General features: G+C 40.3%; 1 protein-coding gene across 1 annotated transcript in view; it reads left to right on the top strand.

Annotated features, from left to right (window-relative positions):
• The window catches only part of Chrnb3 (cholinergic receptor nicotinic beta 3 subunit), a 33,932-nt gene extending 10,463 nt beyond the window's left edge, over window positions 1–23,469 (top strand). Inside the window, exons 4-8 of the mRNA XM_042679466.1 lie at window positions 5,272–5,423; window positions 6,339–6,383; window positions 18,303–18,412; window positions 18,625–19,507; window positions 23,206–23,469. Coding sequence (XP_042535400.1) covers window positions 5,272–5,423; window positions 6,339–6,383; window positions 18,303–18,412; window positions 18,625–19,507; window positions 23,206–23,340 — 1,325 coding nt within the window. The 3' untranslated portion in view covers window positions 23,341–23,469. The remainder of the gene's footprint in view (window positions 1–5,271; window positions 5,424–6,338; window positions 6,384–18,302; window positions 18,413–18,624; window positions 19,508–23,205) is intronic.
• The last annotated feature ends 2,582 nt before the right edge of the window (window positions 23,470–26,051 follow it).

A 26,051-nucleotide genomic window follows, 5' to 3' on the forward strand; every position in this document is an offset into this window, starting at 1 on the left:
CATGCACAAACATGACATAGCTGGATCATATGATAGTTCTATTTTTCATTTCTTAAGAAATCTCCAATCTGATTTTCATAGTGACTGGACTAATTTACTTTCCCACCAATGGTATATTACTATTTTTTTCCTGTATTATGCCACTCTTTGGTGTTTTTGTTTCTTGATGGCTACTGTTCTGACTGTGAGATGAAATCTCAGTGTCATTTTGATTTGCATTTCTTTTACGGCTAAAAATGATGAATATTTATTTATGTATTTATCAGTCATGTATAGTTATTCTTTTGAGAACCATTTGTTGAGGTTGATCGCTCACTTATTAATTAGATTATTTATTTGTTTTGGTGTTTCTTTTAAGCTTTTTAAATATTCTGGATAGAAATCCTTGTTTTATTAATGGTTTGCAAAGATTTTCTCCCATTCTGTGGGTTAGCTCTTGATTCTGGAAATTGTTTCTTTTGTTGTACAGAAACCTATTGATTTGATACAATCCTATTTGTCAATTCTTACTCTTATTTGACCAACTATTGGACTCTTATTCAGGAAGTCATTGTCTATGCCTATATCTTTCCCTGTGCTTCATGTAATAGTTTCACTGATTCAGATCTTGCATTAAGGTCTCTGATCCACTTTGGAATTAATTTTAGTACAAAATGAGAAATAGGGATTTAGTTTCAATTTTCTACATGTGACAATCTAGTTTTCCTAGCATCATTCATTGGAGACTATCTTTCCTTTAATGTAGGTTTTTGGCCCCTTTGTCAAAAATCAGATGGCTATAGTTATGTGGATTTATTCTGAATTCATCTAGTCTATTCCATTTATCTACCAGTCTGGTTTTGTGTCAGTGCCATTCACATAAACTCTCTTGTCAGTTATAGCTTCTGGTGAAGGCTCTTCCTGGCAAGTAGATAGCTTCCTTCCTGCTAGGCCCTCACATGGTTTTTCCTTTGTATCTCTTCTATAGAGGCCCTGTCTCCATGCAAAAGTCAGGGGGTCAGAGTTTTGATACATGATTTGAGGGATACAAACATTCAGTCTCTACATGTTTCTGACATACATCACATGGAAACTGTGTGCTCAAACCTCATTGGAATGGACTAGAATATACACAGGTCCCTGAAGAGTATAGCTACTCATTTTCCTTGATCCTGGGGAAGAACAGAACCCAGATATCCTTACTAAGGAGAGGAGGTGTGTGGTTGCAAGTGATGGGGATGTTAAAGTTGTAATTTTAGATTTTCTTCCCCAAAATGTGACTCCACCTCCCTTTAAGTTCATGCTTGTCTTCAGGAACCTGCTTGTGTATCCAAAATTCTCATGCTGAGGTTGTCTTAACTAAGAAACTTGAGGGGCTGGGAAGTTGGCTCAGTGGTAGAGCGCTTGCCTTGCATGCCTGAGGCCCTGGGTTCGATTCCTCAGCACCACATAAGCAAAAAGAAAAAAGCCGGAGTGGTGCGCAAGTGGTAGAGCACTTGAGCTGAAGAGCTGAGGGACAGCGCCCAGGCCCAGAGTTCAGGCCCCACGACTGGATCCCCCCCCAAAAAAAAAAGAAACGAGAGGAAGGGGGAGAGAGAGAGAAAAAGAAAGAAAGAGGGAGGGAGGGGAGGGGAGGGGAGGAGAGGAGGAGCATGCATGCATACTGGTCCTGACATTATCCAAGTTACTTGTAGTTTTTGGCATTCCTGAAGTGTCTATATCTATTGTGAGAAGGTATATGAAATAACTTGAGGTAATAAGGCTAAAATGGGACACAAGAACTTCCCAGCAAGGTCAGAATACCACCATGGTCCAAAGCTACTAGAGTGGTATAACATCAATGAGGACAGCATTCAGATTCATGTAACTGTGGCTTAAATGGCTTAACCAAATAGGGGATTGTTTTTCTCATTCATGAGAAATTTGGGACAGACAGTTCAGGATTCTAGTACCTTTGTATTTTGCCATCCTATGAGTGTAGCTGTAATCAAGCTTTTAGGAAGCCTGGGTGATCACATCTACACATGGAACCTCAGTTCCCGGCAGGATGCAAGAAGAGGATGGGCACATCAGATTGAGTGCATCCTCTAATATTCTTTCCTGTATAAACCCTATCCAATAGCTTCCGTTTAATTAATTAATTAATGCTTGATTGATTAATTGATTTAATCTAGGACTTGAACTCAGAGCCTGAGTGCTGTCCCTTGGCTGTTTTGCTCCAGGCTGGTGCTCTGTCATTTGAGCCATACCTCTTCTTCCTGTTTTTTTTTTCTAGTTAATTGGAGATAAGAGTCTCACAAAATGTTCTGCCTGGGCTGGATTTGAACCATGATCCCCTGATCTCAGCCTCTTCAGTAGTACATGCATGAGCGATCAATGCCTGATTTCCATTTGTATTTTAATTGGTTACTTGACAGTTATTAGCTGTCCCTATCTATTAGGACATGGAAACTGAACATTTTAAGCAGGTATTATGCAACCCTGATTAAAATTAGCACCTGTTACCAAGGAAAAAGAGGAAGTGACTGGGACAGGAATTAGCAACACCTGTCACTGTGCTATTAGTTTGAATGTCTTCTCCAAAAGGCCTCATGTTGGTAAACAAGTACCCAATGTGGCAGTGTTGAGGGTGCACGTCCTCATGAAGAATGAGCTAATGCCACTACTGAGGACATGGGTTTCTCGTGAAAGGGCAAGTTTGGACCCCATTTCTCTTTACCTCTTCCACTCTTTCTCCCTCTCTCAGACTCCCTTTCCTGCTCACCTTTCTATCATGAGATGAAGAAACAAAACTGCCTTATCACATGCTAGACCTTTTTTTTTTTTATCTTTGACTTTGTAGCTTCCATAGCCACAGGTCAACAAACTTCTCTCCATTATGAATGACATAGTCTATTGTAGTCTCTCAAAGAAGCATAAAAAACAGACTAAGAGGGGATGGAAAGTTGGCTTAGTGGTAGAGTGCTTGCCTCGCATGCATGAGGCCCTTGGGTCCAATTCCTCATCACCACATAAGCAAAAAAAGCTGGAAGTGGAGCTGTGGCTCAAGTGGAAGGGTGCTAGCCTTGAGCTGGAGAGCTGAGGGACAGAGCCCAGACCCAGAGTTCAAGCCCCACAACCAACAAAATATACCAACAAAAAAGACTGACATGTGTATTTCAGATATATTCCTTACCTTTGTGGAGAGCTTCTGCCTGCTGTAAGAAAAGGCCAAGAAGGGGACAGCTGTGTCCTTCTCTTTTCTCTCATCTCCTGAGTAAAATTCAGCTGTGACCAAAACTCCTCAATTACCAAACAGCAAAACAGAGGCCACAAGGCTAATTGCATTGTTGCTCCAGGGCTTGCCCACTCACCAACCACTTCAGCATCCTTATATCCTACCCCTGTTCTGGGAGCTGGGGACATAGTATGTAAAAGACTGCGCCCCTGGGTGCTGAAGCTGCCATTTAGTGCTCTGGTAGAAGTCAAAATACAAGAAAGGTTCTCAGATATGTGACCTGGAATAACCTCTTTAAGGAGGACATTTGAGCAAAGAGCAAAGTGAAGGTAGGACCACAAGGCTGCCTCAGGGAAGAGCCTTCCCATAACTAAGGTAACCTGGCAGGTTCTAGAAAGAGGCCTTCTCTTGGCGCGTGGGTAGCAAGTTCATGTTGTTGTAGAAAGAATTTTTGAACACATCAAGTCAGGGATTAAGAAAGTTTATTAGTAAAGCAAAGCAAATATGAAAGATGGCACACACCCAGACATGGAAGTGGACACCATTAATGACATGGAAGTGGGCACCATTAATAAAAGGTGCAGTGAGTGCTCCATCATCAGTAGATTGGGAAAAGTAGATTAGGGTTTGAGTCAAATTCACTTTAAGACAAGGGATCTCACACCAGTTACATTTAATCATTCTTCCAGCCACACTATTTTATCAATTGGGCTTAGAGATTCAAGGCTGGTCTGCACATCCGTGGCATAAATGAAGCAGGTGCTCCCTTCAAAACAGATGTCCATCTTTGAGACAAATACTTTCCTTTGCAAACACATTTTTGCATACTAAGAATTTGTTTGCTCAAATGTTTTCCTCAGGTTAAGTGACTTTAAGATATCCTTGCTTAGTTCCTAGCATACAATAATTGTTTAGGTAAGCAGACAAGGTGAGAGGGACAGTGCTACTCTTTTTCCATTTTATCCCCTATCTACTAAATGTTGCAGCTTAGTGAGGGAGTGAAGGCCTGAAGCAAAGAAAATAGTGGTTCTGTGCTTTTAATTAAGCAACTTATTACTATAATGTTTGTTTCTGAATTCCCAAGAGACATGCAGATGGTCAATGATTATGTATGAGACATCCCCCACCCCAAATACCAAGTATAGTCAGCTGGATGAAAAACAAAGGAGTGTATATCCCCCTGCAAAGTGTACCTGCAGCTTCTCGAAGCACTTTACCAAGAAAGGAGTGATTGGAGGTGCATAGAATCCCTCATAGGGTAGACAATAAATGGCTGCAACTGGGGCTGTGTCCCTACCCTTTCTCTTACACATAAGAAAGCATATTAAAATGCAAGCAAACGATAGGGAGAGGCACGGCCTTGCACTTGCGTTTGTCAAACTTCAGTGCTTCCACTGGTATTAACAACTAGGGCTGCCTCAAAGGAGCGGGTCAGTTGGGAGGCTGCCAGAACCATCAAGCAGCAAGAGACTCTATAATCTTCCCGGGAATGGGAGAGCAGGACAGAAATTCCCTGAGGCTTTCTGAGGGAAGAAGTATTTACTCACACAGGCAGAAATTCATGAAGTCATTCTAGGCTCCACACCTTTCTTAGATCTTAATGTGCTTCAAAACATCTCATCCTCTCCACCTGCACTGCCCTAATCACGCACTCCTGTGAGGCATCCTATTTGTTTCTGCTCTCTTTTTCTCACAGCAGTTAGAGTGAGCTTTTAAGAACAGAAAAGGATTATGCCATCTTCTCCAGCTGGCTTCCTATCACACGTAAGAAAACACATCCCAATAAGGTAGAAGGGATCAAGAAAAATGAGGCCTTGGAAACAGGAGCTGGGGACAAAAGTGTCCACCCCAACAGAGAAAGAAAACTGCATGAGAAAGCAGAGCTGGGAGAGGTATAGATGCTGGTGTTAGGTGGTTTGTTTGTAGAGAGAAGGGCTGAACCTAGAGAGGAGTTTAGACAATTCAGAACTACCTCTGTTGAATCCGATTGAGAAGTACGGAAGGCTCCAAATCAGGATGCCGAACCAGCTATACTGCTGCTCCCTTTAATTCTGTTTCCCTGATAACTTTTACAGATGCTGCAGAATTTGGTTCCATAGCTGAAAGTGAAGATGCTCTCCTCAGACACTTGTTCCAAGGTTATCAGAAATGGGTTCGGCCTGTGTTAAATTCTAATGACTCCATAAAAGTATTTTTCGGATTGAAAATATCTCAGCTTGTGGATGTGGTAAGCAATCCTTGGCACTAAGCTAAACACAACACCTGTTTGTAACTCTCAGAATTATCTTTTTGTTTCCCCTGTGTCTGATTTTCAATGTTGCAAATAAATTATGGTAGGAGAAAAATCTGCTCCAAAAAGCCAGTGAAATGATCTGAGGAAAGAGGGAAAGGTTGCCACAGTAAACTTTTGTTGTGACACTGTTACTAGGGGACTTTTGCATAGAGGGTGGATAGGATGAGGAGGATGGGCCTTGTCCCTGGTGGGTGGGCAGCAGGGAAGAAGAGGGTACTTGAACAGGGCTGATTGGTGTAATCTTAGCTCTTTCCCTACAGAACAGCAGTGACAGTGCTAAGCCCAAAAGCAAACACTGCTGTCGTCTTTGTGAACTTGCCCATCACAGACATTCTGTGTTCATTTTATCTTGAGTTCATGCTTCTATCATACTTAAATTCTTGGAAGAAATTAAGTCCCCAAATATAGTGAATCATCCTGCTGTGGTCCCCACAACATTAAAATAACCTTCCCATGTAACCCAAGCCCCCTGCCCCAAGGCACATTGCCCAACTTGATGCTCAGTGCCCCAGGATTCTTTCTAGAATAGCATGCAAAACTTATCTTCAGTTCAGATATTTTCCTCTGCTTTGTGCCATCAAAGAAACTTCTGCTATATGCAGTTTTATATAAATATTGCCACAATGAACCGTTACTTGTTTTAATAATTATTTTTCATTTTAAGTAAAATGTTCACAATTCCTTAGTATCACATGCCATTTAATTATTCCTAAGTTTAGGATCTTTTGAACTTCTGAATATTATCAAGGTAACCAGAGGAAATAGCCAACAAATAAGACACAACAACAAAATACCAATAATAGCTTCCAATTTTAACTTACAGTATTACTTTAATTTTAATTTTCATAGGATGAAAAGAATCAGTTGATGACAACAAATGTGTGGCTCAAACAGGTAAGTGTCAGCCAGGGACTGGATCTGCCAATCCACTCACCAGAACCATTTCCTTTTTATAAATCTCCATCTAAAATATTACTGTAGAAAACACATTGGGTTTGGGTCGGAGTGGGATTTGGGACCAGTTGGAGAGAGTCTTTTTTTAAGATAGCAAATTCTCAAACACTTATTTTGCGTGTACTTGAATTCTTCACCAGGCACTGGTGGTTCATAACTATAATCCTAACTACTCAGAAAGCTGAGTAGTTTGAAGACAGTGCAGAAAAGAAAACCCATAAGACTCTTATCTCCATTTAACTACCAAAAAAGAAAACCAGACGTGGAGCTGTGGCTCAAGTGGCTGAGCATTAGCCTTGAGCAAAAAAGCTCAGGGACAGCACCCAGGCCCTGAGTTCAAGCCCTAGGACAGGCAAAAAAACAACAAAACAAAAACTTATGCATTCCTTTTTTAAAACTTAATTTTTTCTGAAATTCAAAAGGCTATATAAGGAGGCTACAGTTTAGTGTTTTTTATTCAGAGAAGTTATTTTTATTTTAGACTATGAGTGTTTGAGAGCAGTCTGCAGGCTCCCAGAGATGTATTTTTCTGCATTTTTTTTTTTTTTTTGGTCGGTCATGGGGCTTGAACTCTGGACTGGGCGCTGTCCCTCAGCTCTTCAGCTCAAGGCGAGCGCTCTACCACTTGAGCTACAGCGCCACTTCCAGTTTTCTCGTGGTTTATTGGAGATAGGAGTCTCACGGTCTCTCCTGCCCCGGCTGGCTTTGAACCGCGATCCTCAGATCTCAGCCTCCTGAGTAGCTAGGATTACAGGCGTGAGCCACCGGCGCCCGGCTTCTGCATTTTTTTTTTTTTTTTTTGCTCTTGGGTAGAGCCCATTGGTCAGGTGAGATGGTAAGTTTCTACCAGTAAATCCTGGAGCTCAGTCCCTGCATTACTTGGAAAAGGGACTCCAAGATATAACTTTTCTCTATGAGAGCAGGGCAACCAGATAAGGAAATCAATGCTGTTAGCTTCCCCAGCCTTCTCCCCCCCAGCTGCCTCCTGCAAAGAGCCAGCCCCAAAGGAGAGAATAACAAGAGCCTACCGGATACTCCAGAACTAGGTGAACTCCCAAACAAAATAAGGAATGCATCTTAAACAACAGACTGCTTCCTGTTTCCTAAAACAGCTCTAGTTAGAGGACATTGCTCTAGTGATGCCAGGAAATAATCACCTTTCAAGTCCGAATCTCACATACATTATCTGGAAGGAGAAAATATTGACACTTGCTTGACAGTGGGTATCAAATTTGTTTCAATTGTTTATTTTGTTTTTATTTTATTTCCAATTATGAATGTCTAGATATTACCTAATCTGCCTGTATATTTCAAATACTCCTGATATCTTAATATTTCAGTTGTTATATATATACACACACATATGTATATGTAGATATACATGTATATGTATATACATATACATGTATATATATATATATATATACACACACATAACAATTCCAGTTTACTTACATTGAAATAAACCATCTATTCAGGTTTTTATATGTTTTCTTGATATTTAGACATTTCATTTGCTAATGATTTATAAGGAACAATGAATGGACAAAAGAAACAGAGAAGATTCTCTAGCCTCATACAATGTCATTAATTTTATCCTACCTAAGAACTTTAATCGTATTAGAGAATTATTGTGCTTCAATGGTAGGTATGCTAACAAGTTGTGAAACTGCTCTGCACATTATTTTGCTTGCAAATAAAAATAGGCAGGAGAGAATACCAATCTGGGAAAGGATATATAAAAATATGATTTAAATAAAATATTTTGGTGTATCTATCTCATTCTGCAGTGACATCCTGTTTGTGCTGCAAGATTTGGTAGTATTTTGAATTGATGACGACCTTTAAGAAGTCTTGTGTTTTAGTTTGGTAGATCCTACATATATAAAAGAAGAGAAAGTCACAGCCCTGCCATCAAGGAGAGGACAAAGTTATATACAATCATGCTTATAAAGTTAACAAAAACAAAAGACTTGCTTGCTGAGACTAAGCTTTTACCAAACTTTCACATGAGATGGTAGTTTTAAAACTGTAGGCCTCAGGATAGAGAAAGAGGATATTTTTCACTCATCTTGTGATTTTGAAAAACAAGAATCATTTTAGCCAAAGAGACAGGGTTAGACACAAAAGGGTAGAAGCCACAGATCTCTTAGCTATAGCTTTGGTAATGACCAAACAGAGAATGAATTCTGTGGTGTGGGGGCAAGCAGGGGGCTGCACAGAGGAAGGCACCTTTGGGCTTTGTCTTAATGTTAATTATATATATATATATATACACACACACACATATATATATATATATATACATTTAAAGACTTTTTAAAGTTTTAGAAAAAAAGAAGCAGGAGGATTAAATGAAAAAGGATGGAGGGCTAGAGTGCACCGTGATAGAGTACTTAGGTTTGTTTAATCTTCACCTTTAAAAAAGAAAAACAAATTTATAAAATCAAAGAGAAGATTTTTTTAAAAAAGGTAAATTTGATGTTTAAACAAAGCTATCTTTGTGTTTTTAATGAATCTTGATTCCAGAGGAATCACTAAGTTCCCCTGGCACTCTGTTGAATAGGTCATAATCTCATTTAATTATTACAATTGATTTGTAAAATAGGTTCTGATATTATTCTTACTTTCTATTGTCTTCCTGTTGAAGACTGGAGACTTGAAGTAACTTGTCCTGCAAATACCTTGTCAAGGAAATCTGGCTTACACAGTTCTTATCCCCTTGCTTTTGACTAGCTGGTAATGACAGGGGTGTTGGGTTCTGATTACTGGTCTTCAAGGCTTTGGTTCCTTCATCTCTGGGACCTCTTATGGAACAGGCAGGCATAAAAGCATTCTTCGAATTGAATAAAGTTAGAATTCCCTTCTATTCCATTTATTCAACTCTCTTCCATTCATATCATATTACAATATTTACTAAGAGCTGACTAAGTGTCAGCACTTGCTAGATCCTATGCTAAAATACAGAAAGCCTTTACCAATGCATTAGTCATGTAAAAAATAATTACTATAACATGAAAAACGCCATAAAGAAAATATTTACAAGGTCCTGTCATGATACGAAATGATAGTGAGAATGGGGAAAAGTTAAGGAAAACTCCTAAGAAGAAGAAATATTTAACTTGAGTGTCATGGTCAAACAGTAGTTCTACCAGCCAAAACTGGCAGCAAAGTTGTGAACCACATAAAAGACCTTCCTTCCCAGAATTCTCTCACCTAAGAAAACCTATTAGTAACTGTTTCCACTCATCTCAGAGTGCCTCAGCCAAAATGATCACAATAAAACATTCATTTCCTCCTCTTTCCTTTTCCCTCCCACATCGGCCAATGTTAATTTTTATGCACATCAAGAACAAAAAGACACACTTGGAACCTAAAGTATGTTCTGGTCTGTGCTAGTATGCACAGATGATATGCTTGGGATTTTGTTTGCTTTTGCTTTTTGTATGTAGCTGTCCTGTCTGATCATCTGTTTCTATAATTATCTTCTGGTATATTTAGACCTTCATTTTCTATCCTCTCAACTAAAGACCTTCATAAAACAAATCTAGTGACATCCCGGGATATACCCTTAGACATAGAGCTATTTTTATTTTATTGATTTTTGTTTTGCAAACTCACTTTTCTACCTTCTTTGTATTTCCAGAGAGTAATCACAACCCTATAAATCATAAATATATTATTAGCCTTGACTAACTAAGGCTACATGAGAAAGGACTCAATGCCTTAGCACCCTCGTATTTTCATCATCATGTTCAAGGTCAGGGAAACCAGATTACCAGCACCTTGAGGGAAGTGGAAAGTGAAACCAGCCTTTTTTTTTTTTCCTAAAACCTCAATGTCATGTGAATACCCATCATGATGGTGGATGCCATATTTATTCAATAAACACTGTACAACAACTAATTGATATGCATTGGGTGATGTGGGGCTGAGTGTGAACTCCAGTAAGAAGGAATTCCCAGAGAACCAGGCTACACTGTAGCCTAAAACAGTTCACCTTGCAGAAACCAGAGCTGTAAGTGGCTGCCAAAGCCAACATCTTAAGCTAGAGGTATTTCTGTAACAGCTGGTTTCTATTTCAGATCAACACAATGTTCAACAAACGTAATGAAGACCTGATAGAATAAACCCTTAAGCTGGTTTTTGAGGACAGAAAGAAATAAACTAGCATAGGGTAGACTTAAAGGTTGGAATAATTTTTCCAGAGGTCTATCATACTTATCCTGGAATGGTACAGGTAGGCCCACCTTAGGCAGCCATTTGAATTTCCTACCTTCCCTAAAGCCTCACTCTGATCTTAGCAGAGGAGATCTGTTTGAACTTCTCACTCAAGTGTATAAGAACTTAACCAAAAGGTCAACTATGTAAATGTGGGAAGTGTAAGGTTGCGTGAAAGGAGACCACCACATGGTTCAGGCAGAAAAGAGATTTTTGGGGGAGAGCAAACTGTGGGCCACACAACATGAAGGCCTGTGGAGAGAGAAGAAAAGAGAAAAAGAGGGCAGGGACTGTAGGTGAGTGGGATTATAGAGAAAGGTGGGAGGTGAGACCATAGAGGATTTGGAAGTGATCTCAGAGCCTGGGGAGCCTCGCACTGTCCCTGAGGGAGGCATGACTGGGGTGGTTCGGGAAGTAACTTCATTGTCTGAGGTCCTCTGCTAACCTATAGTCAGGTGATTGACAGTTAGGTGATTAGTGGTTTCAGGCAGGTAAAGAGGAAGCTGGGAGAGGGCTATTCTCCCAGGCAGACCTAACAGAAAGTTCCCTTTCATCTCTGTGATATTCAGTCTTATATATAAAACAGAGGCCAATCCAAGCTTACAATGGTGTTAGGAAGATAAATGTGATAGTGTGTGAATGTGACTAGTTCAATAAATGTCATTTCCTGTTGTCACCTGTATAGGTTTCTTTCACCCTTAATAGCAAATTAACACTCTTCAGCTTTAATATCTCATAGATTTGATGGAAATATGAAACATAATATGACACATTGCTGTCTTTAAAATTAAAATAAATCAACATGAATACAGCTTTAAGTTCATATCTGAGGACAGAGCATGGTGGTGCACATCTGTAATACCAGCTGTGCCAGAGGCACAGAAGGATCATGCTCTAGGTTGGCCGCAGAAAAAAGAGTGTGAGACTCTACCTGAAAAAATAAGTAGAGCAAAAAAGAGGATGGAGGTATGACTTGAGTGGTAGAGAACCTGCTTAGCAAGAGTGAGGTTCTGAAATATTAGTACTGGATCTAACTGGCACTGTCTTGGCATCTTGATGGATGAGGGACTTTCCAAAATCTCTTAGAGGTGAAATCCCACCCCACCCCCAGGTGATAGGTAAGCCTGAATTCCAAGAAGCAGGAGCAGAGACTTGGACAATAGGTTCCCAGACCTGCCAGACTTGTACTGTAATATCTGAGTTGCTATTAATAAAGGGCAAAAACCTCTTGATAAAGAAAAACTCCAGATAAAGGCTGACTACTGGTCAGCCTTTGCTTCTCCATCCTTGCTAAAAAGCAAAAGAACATCTCTCCTTCAATCAAGTTTACCAAGCTTGCAGCCTTGCAGAAGGCTACTGACAACCTTGAGGTTTATTACCAGCTGCACTGGTGTCAATAGCTTTGATGGTATTAGTCATGATGACCAAGTCAAGATTATGTTTTGCCTATGCTCCTGTGACTCAAAGCTATGTTTTCCTGTGTTTTGCTTCTGTAACCTTGCTTGCTTGCCTCAGTAACAGGGCCTTAAGACCACCAATTAAAGACCACCATCAAGTGGTCTTACTATGGGCAGCCTATTGCAAATTATTATGTATGATATTTACCATAAAAAAGAAATGAATTTGAAGGTCATATAACTGCTGGGAAGGTGGCTCAGTGGTAGAGTGCTTGCCTTGCATGCATGAGGCCCTGGGTTCGATTCCTCAGCACCACATTTAAGCAAAAAAGAAAAAAGCCGGAAGTGGCGCTGTGACTCAAGTGGTAGAGCGCTAGCCTTGAGCTGAAGAGCTGAGGGACAGCGCCCAGGCCCAGAGTTCAGGCCCCACAACCGGACCCAAAAAAAAAAAAAAAAAAAGAAGGTCATATAACTATAACCAATGAAAATGTGCCAAACCTGCCTTGCATGGCTCGCCTATGTAACTCTATGTAACCTACCCCTTAAAAACCCCAGCTTGAGGACTGCTCAGGGTTGTAATCACAGCTCCCAAGTCTGTGCTGCATCCCTGGAGGGTCAGCTAGCCACTTCCCCAATAAATTCATCTTTTTACATGAGGCTGTCTCTGTGTGGTGGACTCTAGTGGGATGTAATATCCCCACTGGGAGGAATGTGGAATCCCCTCCCCTGGACCCCATAAAAGTATCACCAACTCCAAGACTCTTTGAGTTCTGGAGCCTCCAATGACGCTGTCCCCTGACAGTAAACCCTAGTTAGGCCCCAGTGCCTCAGCTGCCATTGTGCCATGCCTTATAGCTCCTGACTCTCCTCAGGTTACCATGGCATCCCTCTTTAACTCTCCATTAGAGGTGATCTGGTTTGTTGAGATTGTTTTTCTGCTCTTTCTTTACTACCCTTGTGGCTCAGTTTCCTAACAGTATTAAATGTATTCGTGGCTGCAAGGTTTTTGGGGACATGTGTCTCCTCTCAGTCACTGGACTTTCTAATAAAGACTCCCAATTCAGCTTCTCAAAATGTGGCTTCTTTGTATCTCACAATTGAATTCCTGTACCACAGTTCTAAGTTCCAAACCTAGTACTGGAGGAAGAAAAAAAGGAAAGAAAGGAAGAGAGAGAGGGGGGATGGAGGGAGGGAAAGAGGGAGGGAGGAAGGAAGAAAGGAAGGAAGGAAGGAAGGAAGGAAGGAAGGAAGGAAGGAAGGAAGGAAGGAAGGAAGGGAAGAAGAATTCTCATCTGACATAGTAATATAACTGACCATCTCAAGGAGTCTCAAAGGCCTCAAATCAAGGCAACAGACAAGGACACAATCATTTGATGTGTAATGACAGGGCTGTGTTTTAAGAAATACTGAATAGCCTGTCAGTCCTCGACTACAAACCTGTATAGCATGCCATGGTACTGAACTGTATGCAGTTGTAAAACAATATTCTTAGCATATCTAACCACAGAGAAGGACTAGTAAAAAGAGGACAGAGAGAAGTGGTGCTCATAGTGGTAGAGCACTAGCCTTGGGCATAAAGAGGCTCAGGGATAGTGCAAAGGCCCTGAATTCAAGCCCCACAACTGACACACACACTAAAAAGAATAGCTAAAAGAAGACAGAGAGATCAAAGTAGCTCCTGTCCTGGGCACTTGCTATGAGTGGAGCTTACTAAATGGGACACTACCAAGTGATAGGCAAAATGGAAGCTAAGGACTGTGCACTATTGGAGGCTTTATTAATACTGTACATAGTTACACTACATTTGTGAAAAAATATTCTTTCTGTAATAAATTAATTTTTAGCTTACTTTAAAATTTTTATTTTATAAATTTTAATTTTTAACTTTTGGCTCTTCCGGGGCTTGAACACAGGGCCTCTCTTGGCTTTGTAGTTCACAGCTAGAGCTTTACCACTTGAGCTATTCCTTTACTTACAGCTTTTTGCTGATTAATTGGAGATAAGAGTGTCTCTGATTTGTCTGCCCAGGCTGGCTTTGAATTGCAATTCTTAGATCTCAGCCTCCTAAAAGCTAAGATTACAAATGTGAGCCACTAGTGCTCAGCTAAATATTTGACTCTTACAAGAACTTTCCTTATACAAACACATTGAACAATATACAAAACACTTGCTTTTCTGTATCTATTCTGTAAGCTTTTCTCCATTTAAATGTTTTATAATTTTATTTACTTCATTTTTGCTTTTCAGATATTTCTTGTTTAAAATGATGCCTACATAAGCTCGTGTATTGATTTTGCCAGTTATCATCACCTCCATATGGTGATGTACTTACTGCCAGGTTTCCTGGGGGATAATTTTCATGGAGCCACTATCTTTGTGGTCACAAGACCTTCTTTAAGATGACCTCCTGAAGCAGGCTGAGGCTCTACTACAGTTTCCTTTTAATTTCTATCCATATATCTTTAGATATGTGTGTACATGTACACATATATGGAATTCATTAAAAAATAATAATAAAAAATATGATTAAGGTAAGACAGCCAGTGGCTCATTCCTGTAATCTTAGCTACTCAGGAGGCTGAGATCTGAAGATTGTGGTTCAAAGCCAGCCTAGGCAGGAAAATCCATGAGACTCTTATTTCCAATTAACCAACAAAAACCAGGAAGTAGAGCTTGTAGCTCAAGTGGTAGAGCACTAGCCTTGGGCACAAAAACTCAGGGGCAGCACCCAAGCCCTGAGTTCATGCCCCAGGACTCACACACACACACACACACACACACACACACACACACGTGCTTGAGTGTGCATGGTAATCTGAATAATAGAGTCATTCATTATCATCAAGTAATACACAGTGTACATACTGTGCATTCAATGCTTTCATAGACTAGCAGCCTCATCACAGCCATGGGAATGATGCACTGGGCAAATGTTACCATGGCTTTGACATCAAAGGGGACAGGAACTTTCCAGCTACACTATAATCCTGGGACCACTGGACTCATAATTGTGGTTGGTCACTGACAAAATGTCATGTATATGATTTATATTACCGTTTGGTATTAATATAAAAGAAGAAATTGAAATACTTATGGTTAAAAACAGTTTTATGACTTCAGTTTAAGTAAAATTTGTCCTGCATTGTGGTTTTAGGTAAATATTTTATGAGTGGTATTTCAGGTAGTAAGTGTTAAAAAAGCAATTTTCAGGGAATGTGTGGGTTCTTGTATATGTGTGTATATAGAGATACAAGTATTTTTATGCAGGTTTGACCAAATTAAAAACCTAGACTCTGAGCATTTTACCATTTTCTCTTAGCCATAGATTATCTTTGACATTTGACTCTAATATATCCTGGCTTTCCTGTTTCCTGAAAAACACAGAACTCAAACAAGGAGAAACTTGTGAGGGGGAGCTATTGTTTGTAAAGGGCCTTGAGAGCACTGCCTGGAATATGTTTTACAAATAAGAGATATTACTTCTAATCTTTTGCCAGGAAGGAAAAGAAACAAGGTTAATCTTCAGATTCATTTAAAAGTTAAAGAGAACATGGAAATAGCCAGACAATCCCATAGTTCCTTAGAGCATGAGATGGAGGAGCTGGGCTCTGCCCCCAGCTGAATGCTGCAGGCTAAGCCACCTTACATCCTGTGTGTGTAATTCCTTACCAGGGCCCCAACCAGCATTTGGCAAAGGTTCATGCAGGAGAAATTGGGTTGCTCCTCATCTAGGGCATCTCAGGAAGAAAAATTGAATCTGTAAGCTGATTATGGAAGGACACCAAGGTTTTAAGATATGTCTCTCTCAGGGCTGGGAAGGTGGCTCAGTGGTAGAGTGCTTGCCTTGCATGCCTGAGGCCCTGGGTTCAATTCCTCAGCACCACATAGGCAAAAAGAAAAAAGCCAGAAGTGGTGTTGTGGCTCAAGTGCTAGAGCACTAGCCTTGAGCTAAAGAGCTGAGGGACAGCGCCCAGGCCCAGAGTTCAGGCCTCACGACCGGACCCCAAAAGAAAAGAAAAGAAATGTCTCTCTTAACACTAGAAATTGAGGGTAAACGCTGAATCCTAGTGACTTTCTAAGTTGTACATCTAGCAAGCTATAATACAGATGTGAAACTCAGGATTTTCTAATTCTAATTCAATGTGTTTTCATTTGGGGGACCACCAAATGAGCAGCATTAACCAAAAGTCCTACCTTGTTAGGATTATAGGCATGAGCCACTTGTGCTCCAATTAACAACCAAAAAGCCAGAAGTGGAGCTATGCCTCAAGTGGTACAGTGCTAGCCTTGAGCTCAGGAATGCAGCCTTATTACACTGTAGATCTTGTTACTTCCTCTTCAAGGATCAAATACATTTCTCATCCATCCATTTACCTTTTATTTCTGCCCCAGGGCCCACTGACCACCACTCTGACTTACATGGCATTTTTCAGAATTTCCTTCCCCCTCTGTGCTCTTCTGTACCATACATCCAAACTAGCTCCTCAGGACAGTCATTACCAGGTGTTGGTGTCATTAGTTAGCCTACTTATCTGAGTTGCAAGCTAGGGATATAGAGCATCAAGGACAATCATGGTCCTCAGTGCTAATTGAACTTGGCATATTTGGTAAATCACCCGTGTCTTTTCTTTGGGAACAACTGTTAATCATGCTGCAGCAGGTGAGGAAAGAAAAGTCTTTCTGACTTATTGTAAAAAGTAACTTTAATTTTTAATCTTTCAGAAATTCCTCATGAGCCTTGTCCCAGTTCCCTAAATTTTTATGAGTTTGCTGTGATCTGCAACGAAGCAGAAACTTAGAATCTTCATCATCATCACCCTTTTCTCAGGGCTACTGACCCTAAAAGGGAGAGAAGTGGATCCAAGAAACAGTCAATTTTGTTTCCAGCAATCTTTATGCCCCAAGTAGAAGACTATAGGTTGGGATCAGCTTTGCTCAGTAATGCCACTTTTTAAAAGATGGCCTAGAGTGTAAGTCATTCTTTCAAGCAAAGTCATTCTTTTCATTGTTCCATTCATATCTCACAAATATTATCTAAGACAATATCTCATATGAGGGTCATCATTTTTTAGGAATTGTATTTCAGCATTTTATAACCTGGTGAAGTTTTAAATTTGCTGATTCCTGATATTTTTAATGACAATGTAGCATCACTGGGTTCCAAGAAACTTCATACTAGGCATAGCCTTTTAACATTTAGAAACACACTTAACACTACCCTGAACAGTTTTATTCAACTATTCTGTGAGGGCCAGCAGAATGGGAGAATTTAACTTTGGGATCAGGTTTCATGAAATTCTGGATCCAAGATCTATTTCTGCTGTAACTTTGCCTTAATAATCTAAACAATTAATGATCAGATTTCTTAATCTGTATCCATCATTCCCTAGAAAATATTACAAGAGGTCTTTCCTTATGTAAAAAGTATAAGCTTATGGAAGCCAATAATATTAGGGATAAGTTTAACACATTGAGAACTTACAAAATAAAATTAGATTGAACTGTTATACTAAATTCTTTTATCTCTGTCCACTGGGTAAAAGTTACAATGGCATCATGAATAGTCAGAAGGTACTAAATGTTTCATATTAATATATTGAATGAATGTTAGGCTAAGAGTCTTGGTGATACTCAAGGACATAAACTGAGTATGTACTTATTATCAAAAATTAAAATCTTGATGAGCCAACACTGGCTTGCATTTTGCATAGCTTTCCTTCTCTTCCTCCTTTTCCTCTTCCTCCTCCTTCTCCTTCTCTTCCTTCTCATTCTTCTTCTTCTTCTTTGACAGGGTCTTACTAAGTATCCTAGGGTGGCTTTGAACTCATGATACTCCTGCCTCAAATTCCTAAGTACTGGATTAAAGGTGTGTGTCACCATGCTAGGCTATTGCCTTTCTTTTGTTTGCTTCTTAAGAAAACTAGGCCAAAAAGATAAATTATAATTTTTCATCCTCTGAATCTCTTCACTGAGTGCTTGATGTGGAGACTCCAAGTCCTCCTATTTGGGAGACACAAAATAGGCTAGATGTTGGACCTGGGCAAAGTCAGAGACCAAGTTGGCTCAAATCTTGTCCTGATAAATGCACTGAATTCCAGGTATGGTTACAAAGTCTAACCTTGGTTAATTTCCCTTTGTTAATAAAATTATAAATTAGTAAGTTAACAGACAAATGAAGATCACAACATCTAATGCACTGAATTTTCCAGAATAAAAATTATAATCTACTCATTTTATTCAGGAATGGACAGACCACAAACTACGCTGGAATCCTGATGAGTATGGTGGCATTCATTCAATTAAAGTTCCCTCAGAATCTCTCTGGCTTCCTGACATAGTTCTCTTTGAAAAGTAAGTATCACAGAAAATAGTTATATTAGTCAGATTAACAGTGATCATAGTTATATTAGTTAAATAATTAGGAGAAATATACACCTGTAAGTAGCAAAATAGTTGACATTGTGGTAGGAAAGTAATACAATACAAATAGTACAGAGATGGGAGAAAATCCCAAGCAAATAAACATTCAACTAATTACTGAAGTGAAATTCCTTTTATGGCAGTGCCGATGGACGTTTCGAGGGCTCCCTCATGACCAAGGTCATTGTGAGATCCAATGGAAGTGTCACTTGGACTCCTCCTGCCAGTTACAAAAGTTCATGCACCATGGATGTTACATTTTTCCCCTTTGACCAACAGAACTGCTCTATGAAGTTTGGATCCTGGACTTATGATGGTACTATGGTCGACCTCATTTTGATAAATGAAAATGTTGACAGGAAAGACTTCTTTGACAATGGAGAATGGGAAATACTAAATGCAAAAGGGATGAAAGGAAACAGAAGAGAAGGTTTATATTCTTATCCATTTATTACCTATTCTTTTGTCCTGAGACGCCTGCCTTTATTTTATACACTTTTCCTGATAATCCCCTGCCTGGGGCTATCTTTTCTCACAGTTCTTGTGTTCTATTTACCTTCAGATGAAGGAGAAAAACTTTCCTTATCAACGTCTGTGTTGGTATCTCTGACCGTTTTTCTTTTAGTAATTGAAGAAATAATCCCATCTTCTTCAAAAGTCATCCCTCTCATTGGAGAATACCTATTGTTTATTATGATTTTCGTCACTCTGTCAATCATTGTTACCGTTTTTGTAATTAATGTTCACCACAGATCATCTTCCACCTATCATCCCATGGCCCCCTGGGTGAAGAAGCTGTTTCTACAAAAACTTCCTAAATTGCTTTGCATGAAGGATCATGTAGATCGCTACTCTTTCCCAGATAAAGAGGAGAGTCGAACAGTAGTGAAAGGTAAAGTCTTGGGCAAAAAGAAACATAAGCAGATTAGTGATGGAGAAAAGGTTCTGATCACTTTCTTGGAAAAAGCTGCAGAGTCTATCAGATATATTTCAAGACACGTGAGAAAGGAACATTTCATCAGCCAGGTCAGTGAACTACTATTTGTGATCACACTGCCATTGAATTATGGAAAGGCTATTCTTTTGGTACTTATTTTTACAACAAAATGCAGCCATTGGCTAAGCTATGATGTTAATGCTACTTGTCATTTCTTTTTTTGGGGGGGTGGGGTGGGGGCTTCTAGAATTTGAACTCATAGCCATGTACTTGCTAGGTAAGTGCTCTGCCACTTGAGCCAGGACTAGGGCCTATTTTCCTTTATTTTACAGAGAGTCTTGCTTTTATTTTTTTTTTTAAATCAAGATCTGGCTGTCACAACACTCTTTTTTTATTGTGAGAATATTGTACAGAGGAGTTACAATTACATGGGCAAGATAACCAGTACATTTCTTATCCAGCATTGCTGCCTCCTCTTTGTTTCCCCTTCCCATCCCTTCCCATACTCCCCCTGTAACTCTAGCTTCTCAGGAGGCTGAGATCTGATGACTGTGATTTAAAGCCAAACCAGACAAGAAAGTCCATAGTCTCTTGTCTCTAATTAACCAATAAAAAGCCAGTAGTGAAGCTGTGGCTCAAGTGGTAGTGTGCTAGCCTTGAGCCAAAAAGCTCAAGGATCTAGCCCCTGAGTTCAAGCTTTAGGACTGGAAATAATAAAAAAATAAATATATGTCCAGCATGTGTGATTAAAATAAGTTACATAAAAAGCTTGGCACTGGGACTGGGGATATAGTTTAGTGGTAGAGTGCTTGCCTGGTCTAGTGTGCATGAAGCCCTGGGTTTGATTCCTCAGTACCACATCAACAGGAAAAGCTGGAAGTGGCACTGTGGCTCAAGTGGTAGAGCACTAGCCTTGAGCAAAAGAGCTCAGGGACAGCGTCTAGCCCCCGAGTTCAAGCCCCAGGACTGGCAAAAAAAAAAGAAAGAAAAAAGAAACAAAAGCTTGGCTTGAGTGAGCTCAGCCTGTAATCCTAGTTATTCAGGAGGCTGAGATCTGAGGATTTTAGTTCAAAGCCAACCTGGGCAGGAAATCTGTGAGACTCATAATATCCAATTAACCAACAAAAAGCCAGAAGTAGAGCTGTGGCTCAGGTAATAGAGCATGAATCTTGAGTGATAATGCTAAGGAACAGTGCCCAGACCCTGAGTTCAAGCCCCTGTAACAGCACAAAAAGAAAACAAAATCAACAAAACCCAAGTCATATTATTATAACATTTAAAGGGACCAATTATTTTATTCTAAATTAGTTAAAATTAGTGCCAAAAGCTTGATAGGCAAGCATTTTAAAAAAGCCCATGGACAAGCATACAAAAGAAATTTTTGTAATTTCACTCCACATTTGTGTGTGTGTGTGTGTGTGTGTGTGTGTGTGTGTGTGTGTGTGTGTATGTGTGTGTGTGTGTGTGTGTGTGTATGTGTATGTATCCATACTAGGGTTTAAATTCAGGGCCTCACATTCTTGTTTGGCTTTTTCTACTTGAGTCTGGCACTCTGCCACTTGAACCACATCTCTGCTTATTGATTTTTGCTGGTCAATTAATTGGAAATCAAAGTTTCTTAGGTATCTTCATAAGTTGGTTTTGAATCTCTTCTATCTTTAGATCTCAGCCTCTTGAGTAGCTAGGATTACAGTCACTAGGGCCAAACTTCCTTCAACAGTTTATCTTTCCTATAGTGACGTACCCTAATATACCCTCCTCTTAACTATGTGCCAAGCTTTTCACCCACTTAAGGGGGTTTTGTGTTGTTTTAAAAATGAGTACTGTTATTGAAGGAACATATCAGCTATAAAGCAGGGGTTAGTTTTTGTTTGTTTGGTTTTTTGCATCTTTTAAAAATGCTACCACAAGTTGAAGTCATCTCTTTTAATTGTGAAAAGAACAGATGATCAGCCTAGGACACTTCAGAAAGATGTAGACAAAAGGATTAAAAATAGTCAATAATCCAATTTCTTGAGATTGACTTTAAAGTGTGTGTTTTCCTCTTTGCTTTCTGAAAGCTCTTTGTAAGCTCAGAACACACCCTGTCTACCCTCCCTCCCCTCTCTGGGACAGGCCCTCTAATCTAGTGCACTTTTACAAAACCCCCATCTATACTAATGCTCCTCCACAAATGATGAAACCAATTGTACATTAAAAATATCATCAGTAGGGGCTGGGAAGGTGGCTCAGTGGTAGAGTGCTTGCCTTGCATGCATGAGGCCCTGAGTTCGATTCCTCAGCACCACATAAGCAAAAGAAAAAAGCTGGAAGTGGCGCTGTGGCTCAAGTGGTAGAGTGCTAGCCTTGAGCTGAAGAGCTGAGGGACAGCGCCCAGGCCCAGAGATCAGGCCCCACGACTGGACCCAATATATATATATATATATATATATCATATATATATATGATATATATGATATATATATGATATATATATATATCATCAATCAAAAACATGTTGAGTACACACCACTGAACACCAGAACCAAGCTCCAAAGCAGACTCGTGCTGTTTGTGGTCCCTTGTGACCTTTCTGAGACTAATGAAGAGCTTTGGCTTTGGAATAGATGCAGCTCTCAAATGCAAAGGATAGTTTCTACTGAATGGATTTCATTTGTGTACCATTGTAAGTGGAAAAATCACTTGGAACCATTGCAAGTTGAAGACCCTCTGTAGTAGAAATGGGACATTAATCTTCCCTTTAAAAGACAAGACTATTAGGCACTGGTAGCTCATGTCTATAATCCTAACTACTCAGGAGGCTGAGATCTGAGGATCATGGTTCAAAGCCAGCCCTGGCAGGAAAGTCTGTGAAACTTTTATCTCTAAATAACCATCAAAAAGTTAAAAGTGGGACTGGGAAGGTGGCTCAGTGGTAGAGTGCTTGCCTTGCATGCATGAGGCCCTGGGTTCAACTCCTCAGCACCACATAAGCAAAAAGAAAAAAGCTGGAAGTGGGGCTGTGGCTCAAGTGGTAGAGCGCTAGCCTTGAGCTGAAGAGCTGAGGGACAGCACCCAGGCCCAGAGTTCAGGCCCCACAACCAGACCCCTCCCCCAGACCCCTGCCCCCAAAAAGTTAAAAGTGAGTGAAAAAAGCTAAAGGACAGTGCCTAGGTCCTGAGTAAAGGTCCCAATGCTGTGCCAAAACAACAACAACAACAACAAACTCAATTTTTTTCCCTTTAGACCACTCTCATCCAGTGGCTTGTTTCCACTCTGACCTCATTCTGACAGGCCTGGAGCCTACTCTCCCATGACTACCCTCACTAAAGTCTCTTGGATTGCTTGTCTTCCCTTGGTCATTTTTCCTCCTGAACCTTCAATAGCTATACCATATGAGTAGGAAGAGATCTGTGTGTAACACCATCAAAATTAGTTCCTTATTTGTGATAAATTTCATGTGTAAACAAGGGAGTATTGCAGGTAGCTATACTTTCTTTTAATCTGTTTATATATTAGGCTTCTGTTATTCTGGGAAATATTTTCAAATAATTTTACCATTTCTATTTTCTTCTTCAGTGATGACAAGAATGTGTCTATATATTCAACTTGCAAGTTATTTTCTTGGGGATATAGTGAGCAAATCACTGAATGAAATCTTAGCCTAGGTTCTGAGTGACATGTTGGATACATTTGAAAAGTCAAAAAATGCTGCAAATCTGAATATTTGCCTTTTAAAATCCGTTAATGAGTTTAAAATGGCCATCGAGCACCTTAAATGAAAGTCATATTTTTTTCTTTTTTGTAGGTTGTACAAGACTGGAAATTTGTGGCTCAAGTTCTCGATCGAATCTTCCTGTGGCTCTTTCTGATAGTGTCAGTTACAGGGTCGGTCCTGATTTTTACCCCTGCTTTGAAGATGTGGTTAAATAGTTACCATTAGAAACATGTCTCCAGGGCCATTTAAAAGCCATGTCATCAGGATAAAAGTCCCACAGTAGAACTGACATCTTCCAGCATGTACCCAGTTTAAATGCATGTGTGCTTATTTCTCAGAATCCTGCTAATGTGGTCTTTACAGTAACTGAATTTCTCATTTTTGGTTTTGTTGGTCATGGGGCTTGAACTTGGGTCCTGGGTGCTGTCTCTGAGCTCTTTTGCTCAAGATTAGCACTCTACCATTTTGAGCCACAGAGCCACTTCTGGGTTTTTTTGAGTAGGAATTGGAGGTAAGAGTTGCATGGACACTTTTCTGCCCTGGCTGACTTCAAACCGCAATCCTCAGACCTCAGCCTCCTGAGAAGATAGAATTACAGGCGTGAGCCAGCAGTGCCCAGCTGAATATCTCTTCAGTAGGAGAAACCTGGGAAAAATAACTAGTCTCTGTTGCTAGAGTTGGGTTTAAAGATGTCAAGAAGGCCTTCATGTCATGCTCTCTCTGTGGGAGGGCCTGGAGCTCTTGCAGCTACTCAGCTCCTTGGTGGTTTGAATTGCAGTCTGAGGCTGTGTGAAACTTCTCTAAGCAATATGGATGAACAAACTTTAATTTCAGTTTGGGGAAATATACAAGTACAGCTACCCTTGGTCCATCACACTTGTTATTACAAAGATTCCAAGATACCACTGGTCAGCTAATGTTCCAATATAGTGTTCATTGAAATAACCTCACTTAAATATAGGCAGTAGAACTCATAGTTTATTCATAGCATTCCAAAGCCTTTTAGTCCAGTAAAACCCATTGTGAACTGTGACTTGCTCTAAAGTTATGGCAAATAAACTATCATAGAAATAATCATTTGCTACCCAAAGTGTATTTATTAATATCCACTTAGCTTCCAGAAAATTCAATTACTGGGTATTTGATGATTAGATTTCCCGCTCATCTAATGGCATCCATTCCTGCAGAGTGCTGTCGGTTTCCCATTCTGTTATCATCTGTCTCCTTTTCTGTCAGGAGTACTCCTTCCCCACTTTCCTGCTCCTTGTTCCCATACCAGTAATGGATTTGACTGTCTAGTCAAATTGAGTTTGCTGCTGCCCCCACCAAATCCTCCCATGATTTTAGTTTCCCTTGCCCAGTGATAAATTCAAATCCTTTTCTCAAGTATTTTGTTTTGGACATGGCTATTGTAAAAAAGTTTATACCCTGAATTTTTAAAACCTAATCATCCTGTAATGCTTACTATTTAGGAGGCTAAGATCTATGGATTGTGGTTTAAAGCTCTCCCAGGTGGGAAAGTTCTAGTTCCAATTAATCACAAAAGATAAGAAGTGGAGCTGTGGCTCAAGTGGCAGAGAGCCAGCCTTGAGTGAAAAAGCCAAGGGACGGTCCCAGGTCCTGAATTCAAGCCCAGTACCAATGCAAAAATCAATCAATGCATCAATCCAAGGGCTGAATTCATCCAAATACATCATTGCTACTGATTGAAAGACCCTAGTCCCCTAGGATACTTTCATCAACGGGAGGGCGCCCCAGAAACTCAGCCTCCAGGCCGGGAGATGCAATAAGCAAGAGGAGTTTATTTGACGTTTGCCCCAAACGGACTCTCTGTCCCGAGCAGACAGGGAGCCCCGAGCAGACAGGGAGCCCCGAGCAGACAGGGAGCCCCGAGCAGAGGAGACAGACATTTTTAAAGGAAAAACCCACAAAATTAGCATAAAACGCTCTTTGTGATATAATTGGCTCATGGTTGGTCTAAGGGGGGGTTACATGGTTACAGGCCTATGATTGGTTGACCGATTTGGCCCAGTTTGTGGTCTGGCCAGGTGGTCGTTGTCAAGGTCCGTCCCAGGGATTGCTGAACTAAACTGGAACTGAAAAACATGTACTATCTATAACCGCTGTCCTTGTCCTGGGTGGGCTGATATCCAGACATCTGGGCCGGCCAATATCCTTGAGTCACTGCCCAGTTTTATTTTCCAGGGAAAACTCAAAGTTTGTTAGGAAAACTAAAAATCAGTGGTGATCACCACTCTCTCCCTCTCCCTCATTCACCCCCCTTTTATTTTAGTAATGCTTGGGATTAAACTCAGAGCCTCATGCTTGGTAGGCAGGCACTCAACCACTCAAACCAAGCTTCTAGTCCCTCACTTCCCCTTTTCACCTTCCATGATGTGTCAAAACCACCTAGAATTTGAGCTGTAGGTTATTAATTTTTATATTATTTGTCTCTCATCCTTAAGAATCACTTACTAACAGTACCTTTTGCCTACTGTTCATTGAAAATAATTTCATTTGGTGTATGTGCATGCCAGTCCTGGGGCTTAAACTCAGGGCCTGGGCACTGTCCCTGAGTTTTTTTACTCAAGGCTAGCACTCTACCACTTGAGCTACAGCTCCACTTCCAGCTTTTGGAACTTAATTGGAGATCAGAGACTCAAAGACTTTCCTGCCCACGCTGGCTTTGAAGCACAGTCCTCATACCTCAGCCGCCTGAGTAGCTAGGTTTACAGGTGTGAGCCAGCACCTGGTTTACCACTGATTTTTATCCTGTTTCCTTCTTTCTCTGAGTTTTTTCTCATTATTTAGAGGAATTTCTTTTAGACAAGGTCCTATTACATTGTCCAAGCTGGTCTCAAAACCCTGGCTGAAATAATATTCTGTCCCATTTTCCCAAGTGGCTGGGAAGACAGATTCATGTTACTTTTTCCAGC

The sequence above is a fragment of the Dipodomys spectabilis genome, unplaced genomic scaffold, assembly GCF_019054845.1.
Source record: "Dipodomys spectabilis isolate Male_0828 unplaced genomic scaffold, ASM1905484v1 ptg000052l, whole genome shotgun sequence".
NCBI lineage: Eukaryota > Metazoa > Chordata > Mammalia > Rodentia > Heteromyidae > Dipodomys > Dipodomys spectabilis.